This window comes from Rattus norvegicus, chromosome 1, assembly GCF_021556685.1.
Source record: "Rattus norvegicus strain SHRSP/BbbUtx chromosome 1, alternate assembly SHRSP_T2T, whole genome shotgun sequence".
NCBI lineage: Eukaryota > Metazoa > Chordata > Mammalia > Rodentia > Muridae > Rattus > Rattus norvegicus.
In genome coordinates this window covers 78,757,626-78,769,827 of record NC_141534.1, presented here as the reverse complement: position 1 = coordinate 78,769,827, position 12,202 = coordinate 78,757,626, and the positions used below count along the sequence as shown (strand labels likewise).

Here is a 12,202-nt window from a genome sequence, read left to right as displayed (position 1 = left end):
CAGTGGCTCATTTCTGCTTCCACTGTCAAATCTGGGACCCCTTTTGGCTTGGATTCATGCAGGTTCTGTGCATGCCGTCACAGTGTCTGCGAGTTCATGCGAGCATCAGTGCTGTTGTGTGTAGAAGACACTAGAAGACACTCGTTTCTGGGTGTCCTCTATCCCCACTGGCTCTTACCATCTTCTACCTCCTCTTCCATATATTTACCTAATCCCTGAGAGGATGGGTTGGAGGAAGACATCCCATTTAGGACCAAGAGTTCCAAAGTCTCTCTCTCTGTGCACTGTCCAGTAGCTTTGTCTTTGTGTTAGTTCCCATCTCCCATGGAAGGAAGCTTCTTTGATAATGGGTGAGAATCACACAGATCCGATTCCCAGCTTGGTGTCATAGATTATTTTAGATCCAGTCACATTGACAGTGGAGTTGAAGCGTCATGCCTGCTCTTAGCCACCTAAACTGGGAGGAAAGACAAGGAACAGTTTACACTGGTAAATCTGGGAGGACAATGAACACCTTGGCTTTCAACTACCCTCTCTTCCCCTAGGCTGGACTTCCCAGGACACAGTTGTTCTCCAAGAGAGAAACCAGGGGGAGACAGAACATGACCGTTGAACTAATGAAAGCCATGCTACAGGTTAGTTTGTGTCTGCTCTCTTCCATGGGAAGGGGTCTTGATTACCACTAAGTAATGATACTTGGGAAATTCTGACCAAGTCTGTTCCAGGGCTTGGTCGTTCCTTCTCCACAGGACATTATCCTTAAACCTTAACTGCCTAGTAGGTGACGAATAACTATGATAAGGTGTAGAGCCCACTCAGAACCCCTTTGTCTTCATGCCTCATATATACACTTTTATGATGTAGAATCTTACTAGTTCATGGACACGGTAGTCTTGAATGTGCCTGGTATCATTGGATCCTGAAAGTTAAGGAGGGTTGGGCCTGATTAGTACTCAGATGAGAGAGAGAGTCTGATTATGAAGCTCAGGCTGCTTTCAAACCTGTAGCAACCCTCCGGCCCCCTGCTCCAGTGTAGGATTCAAGGTGTGTACCGCCATGCCTTGTCAAAAGACTTGTCTCCTTTTTAAATCAAACAGAGGTATCTCAGTACTAGTATGAGTTGGATTCCGGGTTAGATGGATATACAAAGCCCCTCCCGTGTATCCGTCCACATGAATTTTAGTCCAAGTCTCTTATAACATGGAGCTTGTAATTGGCAACTGAATTTGAGGAAGTCTTGTGACATTCAACCCTCAGCCTATGATATCTCACACTATTTGGAGAATGTATGTCAAGCAGAGCTGACTGGTTGCAGGTAGGCAGATCCGACCTATTTTGATCATCAAAGATCATGGATGTTTTGAGAGTGTGGGAGGAGAAAAGGAGTGTTTTGTTTGTTTGTTTAATATTCTGTCACTCATCACGAGTCATTTTACTCTTTTTCTTTTTGTTCTGAGATGGCAGGAGGTGGCCCAACATGTTGGCCAAGCTGGCTTTAAACTCCTAGACAGAAACATCTTCACTTCCTAAACGATCACACTTAATCTCTGTCCTGCTCCCAGCCAACTACTAGTTTGTTTTCTATCTACATATTCAAACTTTCCAGACATTTCTAATAAGTGCAGTGATGCAAGATGCAGTCCCTTGTGTCTTCTCTCTTAGCAACTGACTTGCAAGGGGAACTCTTCCCTCTCCCCCAAACAAAAGAATAAAAACCTAACAAAAATTTGCAAATGTATTTGTATCATCTCAGGACGCAGTGACATTCAAAGATGTTGCCATAGACTTTTCTCAGGAGGAATGGGAGTGGCTGAATCCTGCTCAGAGGAGTTTGTACAGGAACGTGGTGCTGGAGAACTATCGGAACTTGGTTTCAGTGGGTAAGCAATACTTTTCCCTGTGGATAATCCTTTCCTACTTTTATTACCAAAGCTGAGTTTATTGTGTCAGGGTTAGTGAAAAATTCAGATGCAGCCTGTGAATTTGATGTACATCAGATATTGGCAGGTATATCTTCAGGCAATTGGAACTGCAGACATGGTGGGAACTGTGGCAGGCCCCTCTGTTTTATGTTGCCTTTATGTTACAGTTCTGCTATTCTCAACAGTGTAACTGTTACACCTCTGAGGGGAAAGGTTTCCCCAGTGTGTTATAGCTCTGAGGGGAAAGGCACCCACGAAGTTTAACAGCTCTGGGGGTGGGGAAAGGGGAGGCAGGGAGATTTCTCCAAGGGAAAGGTATCCTGACAGTCAGGAGCGAAAGGAATACCAAAAAGTTACATTGCACAGCAAATCTCACAAAAGAGATTTATTGGGAGAGACACAAGAGGGTGACTGCCTTTGCTTTGGTGAGAAGCAGCAGGGAACTGAGGGGAGGTGGGCATTGTGTAGTGTTTCTTGGAGACACGGGGGTGGGGGGGAGTGTGGGGACTTGGGGGTGGGCCTGAGGGTGGTGGCAGAGATTTCCAGGCTGGGGATTGCTGGGATTTCGAGTTCAGAGCTTGGGGCTTTTTACTGTGCACACGAGTGTGTGGCGTGTGGTGTGTGGTGTGCGGTGTGGTGTGTGTGTGTGTGTGTGTGTGTGTGTGTGTGTGTGTGTGTGTTGGACTAGTCCTGCTGTTAGCACAGTTAGAGTGTTCTGTATGTGGAACCTGGAGGTTTGCGCCTGGCCATTGGAGAGTCTCAAAACCGGTAGGAAGTAACAGGGATAGAGAAGAATAGGGCCTGGTTACTAAAAATATAGAAAATCACTTTTCAAATATATATCCTAAATTTTTTTATGACATTGATTTTTATTAGTGGAGGGGGCATGTGTATGTCACCTACACATTAGAGTATGACTTGTATAGAACCTGGATCAGCTGAGGTCATCAGGCTTGGTAGCAAATGACTTTAATTTCTGAGCCATCTCACTGACCCCAAAATATGTATTTTTATTAATTTATGATAAACAAGTGAAATCCAATGTCTTAAAATATCTTCAGATGCTTGCTCTTGTAGATACTAATATGGGCCCTTCTAAGCCAGGGAAATACAGGGAAAGTAAAAACTACAGAGGCTCTGGATCCTGCCCTTCTCCTCTGAAGAGTGTTGTTTTGATGCAGAGTTTCAAGTGCTGGGATTACAACCACAAACTCCTATGCTGTGTTCTGTTTTAGACAGGTAGTTCATTGACTCAAACGCCAAACTGTCTCTAGTAGTCTTTAAAAAAATTTATTTATTTTAATTTTAAAAAGAGATTTCATTTGTGTTTTAAAGTATTCATTAAAAAATATGGGGGTTGGGGATTTAGCTCAGTGGTAGAGCGCTTGCCTAGCAAGCACAAGGCCCTGGGTTCAGTCCCCAGCTCCAAAAAAAAGAAAAAGGAAAAAAAATATGTCTATGCTGCCAGGTAGCAGTGGTACATGTGTTTAATCCTAGCACTTGGGAGGCAGAGACAGGTGGATCTCTTGAGTTAGAGGCTAGCCTGGCCTACAGAGTAAGTTCTGGGACAGCCAGGGCTACACAGAGAAACCTCGATTCAAAAAACAAAACAAAAATGTATATGTATATGTGTCTATCTGGAGGTGTGTACATTGAGTGTAGTCGCATGCACAAGAGGGTCTTAAATCTCCTGGGGCTGCAGTTATCGGTGTGGCTGAACCGCTAGTTATGGGGGCTGTGAACTGAACCTAGTTCTTCAAGAACAGCCCGTGCTCCCAAGCACTGAGCTATCTCTTTACACTTATCTCCTGTCGGGCTATTTAAAAAAATCTCACTTATTACTGTGATGGCCCTTTACCTTGAGCTAAGTTCTTGCCCTTCCCCCACTCCATAAGAAACAGTATAATTGCTGTAGGATTGCCTGTTGACAGCTGCCACCAGACGATTTCAGAGTTTTATGCTGTCTATCCTTCAAATGTGTTTGATCCTTTTATTTTGTAGTTGCATCATATTTAAGGAGCTGACCTAGGAAGCCAAACAACCAAAACATGTCGTTTTTTTTTTTAAATGCAGGAGCTTGCATTTCCAAACCATCTCTAATCTCTTTATTGGAGCATGGGAAGGAGCCTTGGGAGGTGAAGGGTCAGGTGACAAGAAGCCCGGTACAAGGTGAGAATTCAAGAAGCAGATTGAAAAACCTTTGTAAGGAATGGCTCCACCATCTTCAGAGGTCCTTACCTGGGCTGAAGCTGCCAGAAACTCTTCCTAAGCCTGAGGATCCTGGGTGTGAATTGAAGTTTCCTTGCCTGGCATGGATTCCCTTCTCTTCACGCTTGTCTCTTCTGCTTTCCTCTTGTCTTGGTAGTAAGTCACTTTGTACAAAGGAGAATGTCCTAGTTTCACTTTGGGTGCTGTGATGAAGCTCCCTGACAAAAGCAGCTTTAAAGGGGACAGTGTTTATTCTAGCTGTAGTTCCACATTGTAGTCCGTCATTGTGGGGAATTCATATAGGCACGACATTGAAACAGCTGGTCACAGACAGTGGAAGCATGCTTGCCTGCTACGAAGTTAGCTTTCTCTACTCAGATACAGTCCTGTTGTTTTCAAAGCAAACATCCTAGCCATTCCATTTTACCAATGAAGATTCCAACTGGCTGCTGGGGTGACAGTCTGCTAGCTCAGAGAGGCAGAAAAAGCACCCAGCTGACCTTCCTATTCACTGATGTCCCAGAACAAAAAAGCCTCTGTCTCCCCATGCTGTCTTAAAAAATACCCTTTTCCTCAGTGTCCCTCCTTTCTGTTTACTTATGTTCACTCCCTGTTGGCTGGTTACTTGCTTTGCCTCTTGACCTAGGGTTGACTTTATTTAGCTTTTGGATCAAAGGTGTGTGCTAGAGCTGAGCCATACTACAACAAGGTTTTCCCAGTTCACAATCTTGGAGTTGCCAATGTGATCAAATATCCTGCAACACAGAATGGTGCGGCCTCTATTCAGGCTGGATCTTCCCACATCAATTCAGTCAAGACGATCCCCTACAGACATGCTCACGATTCAATCTCAGCTCCATAGTCCTTCACTGAGACACCTTTTCCTAACCATCAGATAACAACAAAACCCCATATTTTTTTAAAAAGCAATCTTTTCTTAAGAGTCATTCATTTATTTTATGTATACAACATGCTATTTCTGCATGTCCACATGGTTGTGAGCCACCATGTGGTGCTGGGAATTGAACTCAGGACCTCTGGAAGAGCAGACAATTGAGCCATCTCTCCAGTCTCTAAACCCCCATATTAACTGGCCTGAAAAGTGACGCCTTTCCTACGTTGTTGAAAGTGAGAAAATGAATGAAAAAAATTCCTTGCTACGAAGCCTGAGTTCTATGAGAAATAAAGCGTTTGGTGTACTGAGACACTAACACATAAAGGGCTTACTTAAGAGCACTGTCTTCTGACTAGGGAATTATATTCACTCGCTTGCCTTTAAATCCCAAGGGAAGTCATAAAGCATAGTGTGTGTGTGTGTGTGTGTGTGTGTGTGTGTGTGTGTGTGTGTGCTGGAATCTCTTGAGAGTTCCGAGAAACAGTAGTAATTAATATATTGGCAGTTAAACTAAGTGAACTTAACTATATATACTAATTAATTAAAAGTAGGAAACAGGAGGCTGTGAAGTTACCTGAGTGGCTAAGACTTGGTTTCCATTCCAAGCACCCACATGGCAGCTTCCAATCTGTAACTCCAGATCTAGCAGAGTCTTCTGGCCTCTGAAGGCACCAGGCATCCAGAGGGTGCACAGAGATACATGCAGACAAATCATCCACACATATTGAATGAGTAAATAAATAGGTTTTAAAGGTAGGAAATATTATAGAAGTGAATTTAATTTGTATTCTGGCCAAATTAGCATTTTCATTACAGATGACTTCTAGGACCTTATCATAGTTTTCCTTGTCATTTCCCCATGTTGTTCTGTATCTCTTCCCTGCTGCCACAGTTGTTTCTAGCACAGCCTAAGGGGGGGTATTTTTTTGGCCCATGCTTTCAGAGTTTTACATCTATGGTCAGCTGGCTCTGTTGCTTTTGGACTGGTGGCCATGAAGAAGAATGGAGGAAGGGCATGGTGGAGGAAACCTATTTAGTCATGGCAGGCAGAAAGCAAATAGAAGCCTGGCTCTGCTATGGAATGTCCTCCTTCTTTTTCCTTTATTTCAATCTCTCAGTGCATTGGATAGTAACACCCATGTCCAGGGAAGGCGTTACCTTCCTAGTTAATGGCCTTGGGAACAACCTCACATATACACCCAGAAGTGTGCTTTCCTAGTCTCCTGTTCAGTTTTTCATCCAATAAAGTCAAGATTAATTAACACAAAGCTCTTATTCTCAGGCACATCCTTGCACCTTTTCCATTTGAATTACTTGCATGCGATTGTATGGAATTTATTAAATTGTTTAGAATTGCTTCACTTGAAGTGCTGCTTTTGTTAATAACACATGATAAAGAAGACTCCTTGTTTTACATTTTTTTTCTTATTTTTTTTTCAGAGCTGGGGACCGAACCCAGGGCCTTAGTCTTGTTAGGCAAGCGCTTTACCACTGAGCTAAATCTCCAACCCCCCTTGTTTTACATTTTTTCAGGTGGAGAATCTGTACAGAAGACACAAGAATTATCTCTGAGGCAATTGGCTTTTGATGCCGTGTCAGTGGAGAACATTGCAAGCCTCGGTTGTGAGTCTCCCACTTCTGGAAAAAAGCAGAAATGCAAAGACCTTTTTGATAGACAGAAGATGAGTCAGGAAATATTTAACCTGAAAGAAACAGTCACTCACAAAGGAACTCACACTAAAGAAATAGGCTACAAACACACGGAATCTTTCAAATCTGTCCATCTGGATAGTGTAGAAGAGAATATTTATAGTCACAAGACAAATAAGAAAAGCTTCTCCAAAAATCCCAAGGTACGGAAATACAAGAAAATCTGGGCAGGGAAGAACATTTTTAAATGTAACGAATGCGAGAAAACCTTCACCCACAGCTCATCTGTGACTGTGCATCAGAGAATTCACACGGGCGAAAAGCCGTATAAATGCACAGTCTGTGGAAAGGCCTTCAAGCAGAGCCACCACCTGGCTCAGCACCACACAACACACACCCACGAGAAACTCTTTGAGTGTAAGGAATGTAACAAAGCCTTCAGCCAGAATTCATACCTTATTGTGCACCAAAGAATCCACACCGGAGAAAAACCGTACAAGTGTAAGGAGTGTACGAAGTCCTTCAGGCAGCCCGCCCACCTGGCTCAGCATCAGAGGATTCACACTGGGGAGAAGCCCTATAAGTGTAAAGAGTGTGGGAAGGCCTTCAGGGACAGTTCTACCTTTGCTCAGCATAAGAGGTGTCATAATGATAAGCGACCCTTTCAGTGTGCTGAGTGTGGTCAAGCCTTCAGGTACAACATGTCCCTAACCCGTCACTCTAGGCATTATCATACCGGCGAGAAGCCATTCGATTGCGCTGACTGTGGGAAAGTCTTCAGTGTTCACATAGGACTAACTTTGCACAGGAGAATTCACACCGGAGAGAAACCATACCCATGTAACGTCTGTGGGAAAGCTTTCCGCAGTGGGTCGTCCCTGACTGTACACCACAGGATTCACACAGGTGAGAAACCTTACAAATGTGACATTTGTGGGAAGGCCTTTAGCCACAGCATGTCGCTCACTGGCCATCAAAGAGTACACTCTGGAGAGAAACCTTATACATGCAAGGAGTGTGGGAAAGCTTTTCGGCAGAGTATACATCTTGTCGTTCACTCAAGAATTCATACTGGAGAAAAGCCCTACGAATGTAAGGAATGTGGGAAGGCCTTTCGAGAGAGTTCCCAACTGGCCAGTCATCAGAGAAACCACACAGGAGAAAAACCTTTCGAATGTAAGCAGTGTGGTAAATTTTTCAAAAGAAGTACCTATCTTGCCAGACATCAGAAAATCCATACAGGAGAGAAACCTTATGAGTGTAACGAATGTGGCAAAACCTTCACGCATACTGCCTACCTCATACGACATAAGAGGGTTCACACTGGAGAGAAGCCGTACAAATGTTCTGAGTGTGGGAAGGCATTTGGTGACGGCTCCTCCCGCGCTCAGCATCAGAGACTTCACTCTGGTGAGAGGCCCTACGCGTGTGAGAGATGTGGAAGGGCGTTCAGAACAAAGTCATCCTTTAATTGCCACCAGAGCTGTCACACCGGAAAGAAACCGCAAAACTGTGTCCCCGGTGGCAAACCCTTTAGCCGCTGACAAACCTGGAGCATTCACCAGAGAATTTAGCTTCCAACCAGATTGTTCACGTGGAAGATTTCACAGAAGCCAGAGAGCTCTTGGGAATGCGAGGGATGGGGAGACGTCTTCACAAATGTTCTTAAACCATCCATCATTGGTGAGTACTTGACACTGTCATCTCGGGCATCCCTCTGTCACCAAGTCCTGTGCGTATACTTGCTAAGTATTCCCATTTATTTTTGTTCCTGTTAGCCTGCTCCGAAGCACGATTGTCTCGCTTGGACTTTTCCAAATGTCTGTAGCTTGTCCTGTTTCCTTCAAGTTTATTATTCATTCGTCTTACAGTCAGAAAAACGCTTTATAAAAATATAAATGTTATTTATGTAACTCTTCTAATACTCCTTGTGACACGTTTAATGCATTTGGAATGCTCGGCGATGAGACTGACTGTATTAAGTTTGGATGGAAAACATCCCTCCAATGAACAGGAGACAGATCGGCCCAAAGCACAGAGGCCGCGCACAGGGGCAAAGGGACATGGGGGCGGGGTATCCCTGAGCCGATGCTTCATGGGGGCCAGGGTTACAGATTTCCTCTGCTCAGTGGCAACAAGCAGGCATGAGTGCTGGGAGGTCATCTCACGTGTGGAATGTGATCGTTGTGACATACGTGCCCCCTCCACCTTCAGCAGTCTGTTTGACAGGAAGCCCTGAGACCAGGGATCCCAGTTTGGCAGAAGTGCTTCTAAGTTCTTATTCTTGGCACCAGCTTGAGCCATCTGTGGACAGCATGATAGTCGGAAGTGTCAAGGGTGACTGACCTTCACTTCCAGCCTGGGAAATAGATATCAAGAGAACATAAAATGATAGGACTTCAGCACACTGACCCGTACAAAGTGCCTAGAAAATGTGTGGGGCCAGAAATATTATTTCTAAACCAGGGCCTCTGGGACTTGGGATACAGCTTAGGTGATGCGAGTAATTTAGAAACTGAAAGTGTCTTCAGGTGGATGACAATTAGCATGTGCAGTGTTTAAGATGGAAACTTTCTAATGATTCTAAGGCTCCTTCTTGGTAAAGAAATTAAATATGGTCTGATATGGAGAATCTGTTTGGAAGTGCCTAGAAGTTAGAGATTGGAATAAATTTTAGGATTTATTTGGAAACACACACACACACACACACACACACACACACACACACACACACACACACTCCCCAAACCAGTTTAGCTGAAATAGCTCCTATCTGAAAGTATAAGAGATCCTATCTGAAAATATAAGGTGGAGGGTGATAACCAATAACGACTTCTGCTCTCTGCACATGCCCACATGGGTGATCAAACCCACAAACGCACAAATACAAATACATAAAAATAAAATTTAAAAGGGTGATTGTGGCTGGGATTGGTGGCACTCTGGAGGTAGAGTCAGGTGGATCTCTGAATTAGAGACCAGCCTGGTTTACAGAGTTCTAGGGCAGTCAGGGCTACATAGTGAGACCTTGAATAAAAACAAAATGAAAAGATCACATGCAAGATGAGTACACACTGCAGAAATAGGAAAATACAGGGACTCACACTTCTATTCTAGCTGTTCTAGAGGACTACGGGTGATTTTTGTAATGTCCATCTCATGGTAGGTTCTGTTGGACTTTATAAGGACCACAATGTGAGGAACTGTATTAAAGAGCTGCAGATTGGGGAAGGTTGAACACCACAGTTCTAAGACTCTAGAGTTGAGTGTGATTTTTGTTTAGCTTGTTAACTGTGGTAAATTAGGTAAATTGAGTTTTGAATGTTGAACCAGCCTTCCATCCCTGAATGAACCCCAGGTAGTCTTTTAGTGGCCAAGTTGAGCATCCTTAACGTGACTGTTTAGAATCTAAAATGCTCCAAAGTCTGAAACTTTCTGAATGCTTACAGGACATCACAAGTGGCAAATTCTACTCCCAATCCCATGTAACAGGTTGCAATAAAAATAAGAAAAATAAGAAAATAAAATTTTGTTTTAAAATTGCCAGGGCTGGGGATGGTTCAGTGGCTAGGAGCACTTGTTTTTAGAGAGGACTTGGATTTGGGTCCCAGCATCTAGCAGCTCACAGCTATCTGCAACCCGACTTCCAGGGGATGCTGCTTTCTGGCCTCCACAAGGACTGTGGGCACACAATGCACATAAATACACAAAGACAAAATACTCATACACATAAAATAAAAGCAAATCTTTCAGGGGCTGGAGAAATGACTCAGAGGTTAAGAGCAGTCTGCTCTCTCCAAGATCTTGAGTTCAATTCCCAGCAACCACATGGGGGCTCACACTCCTAGGATCTGATGCCCTCTTCTAGCAAGCAGATGTACATACAGATAAAGCACTCATTTACATAAAGAAACAGATAAACCCTTTAAAAATCTTTCAGGCAACAATCAATCCTGCAAGACTGATTCTGCTTAAAAATTTTTTAGTGTAACATTTCCTTCAGGTTGATGGGGTATTTGTGAAGCATAGATGCTTTTTATATTTAGACTTTGGTTTCCTTTCTAAAATATTTCCCTATGGTATGCACATATCTCCAACTCAGAAAAAAATGAATACTTCTGGTCTCAAACATTTTTTTTTTTTTTGGTTCTTTTTTTCGGAGCTGGGGACCGAACCCAGGGCCTTGTGCTTCCTAGGCAAGCGCTCTACCACTGAGCTAAATCCCCAACCCCGGTCTCAAACATTTTATATAAAGAACATGCCACTTGCTTGGTGGCAGAGATGACACACCTGTAAAACTAGCACTTCTGGAGGCAGAGGCAGGCGGATCTGAGTTCGAGGCCAGCCTGGTCTACAGAGTTCCAAACAGCCAGGGCTACATGGCACTCTCTCAGATGATAATCGAATGACAAAAACAGGCAGCTCGCAGCCCTAAGCAGGACATTTATGTATACCTTCTCAAGTGTCGGGGGACATCTTACTATACGGAGGAGGAAGGTGTAAGACTGAGAATGGCAATGAGTGCTGGGGAATGGTTCTGGACATGTCATGACTGTTGTACTCATGAGCTCGTAGGAACTGTGACTACCAGCACAAGATGGAGTCAATCACTATTCTAGCATGCTTGCGCCTCCACACCTAGCTGAGGAACTATAGGCAACTGAAGGCACCTGGGAGAGAGGGAGTCATTTTTCTTTTGGGATGTGGCCCTTGGTAGATTGTCCAAGCTCAAGTGGGCAGTGTTACACCCTTGTACTGGTAGGCAGCACTAACTGGATTTAGTTGGCTATATCCAGTGTTGGGGAGCGGGGCAAGAATGTGGAAGTGTTGCTGGTGGTTGGGAGAGGAGATTTGTGCTGGAGATGATCAAGATACAGTGTGTGTGTGTGTGTGTGTGTGTGTGTGTGTGTGTGTGTGTGTGTCTATGTCTATATCTATATCTATATCTATATCTATCCCCACCCCACCCCGTTTCTCTGTGTAGCCCTGACTGTCCTAGAACTTGCTCTGCAGATCAGGTTGGCCTCAAATTCAGAGATCCGGCTGCCTCTGACTCCTGAGTTTTGGGATTAAAGGCAAGAATAAATATTTTAAAGGAACACCCAAGAAGAAAACCTGGGGGAAGCCTGCAGACCTAGGACTTGGTAGTACTTACAGAGGGGCATTTTGAACATTAGACCCTAGAATTGAGGTGGTCTGGAGAGTATTGAAAGTATGGCAGAAGTTGAATCCCAAACTGAAAAGTACTTGCAACCAGAACCACTGTGGACTTGTCTAAAGCCCGGCATTACCCCCGCCCAATTCACACCATCCTCCAACTGCCCTCCCTCAAATCGATCTCAAACCACGCTCCACTAGCCCTGCCGCTGCACACGTACGCTCCGATTGCACCTCAACTCCCAGAAGCCTCTGAGGAACTGTTTTGTATTTCGCCGGACCTATGTTTCCGGCAGGGTCCCACGGTTCTCCTAGGTTGTCTTTCAAAGACCACTGAGCCTGCTGGGCTCAACCAACCAGATTTCTCCTT

The 12,202-nt window shown here is 44.2% G+C and overlaps 1 protein-coding gene and 1 long non-coding RNA gene across 4 annotated transcripts in view; one reads left to right on the top strand and one right to left on the bottom strand.

Annotated features, from left to right (window-relative positions):
- Zfp78 (zinc finger protein 78) overlaps window positions 1–8,597 on the top strand; it is a 14,460-nt gene extending 5,863 nt beyond the window's left edge. For 2 of the 3 annotated variants that reach the window (XM_087559817.1, XM_087559780.1), the window contains 4 exons: window positions 546–635; window positions 1,754–1,880; window positions 3,996–4,091; window positions 6,559–8,597. In XM_087559817.1, the coding sequence (XP_087415943.1) occupies window positions 603–635; window positions 1,754–1,880; window positions 3,996–4,091; window positions 6,559–8,219 (1,917 nt within the window). In that variant the 5' untranslated portion in view covers window positions 546–602 and the 3' untranslated portion in view covers window positions 8,220–8,597. The remainder of the gene's footprint in view (window positions 1–545; window positions 636–1,753; window positions 1,881–3,995; window positions 4,092–6,558) is intronic. The other variant, NM_001427789.1, reaches the window with a different exon arrangement.
- Window positions 8,124–12,202, bottom strand: LOC148007212 (uncharacterized). The gene is made up of 2 exons (XR_015649705.1): window positions 12,054–12,202; window positions 8,124–9,034 (listed from the first exon to the last, which is right to left on the bottom strand). It is a non-coding gene; the product is annotated as an uncharacterized LOC148007212 (long non-coding RNA).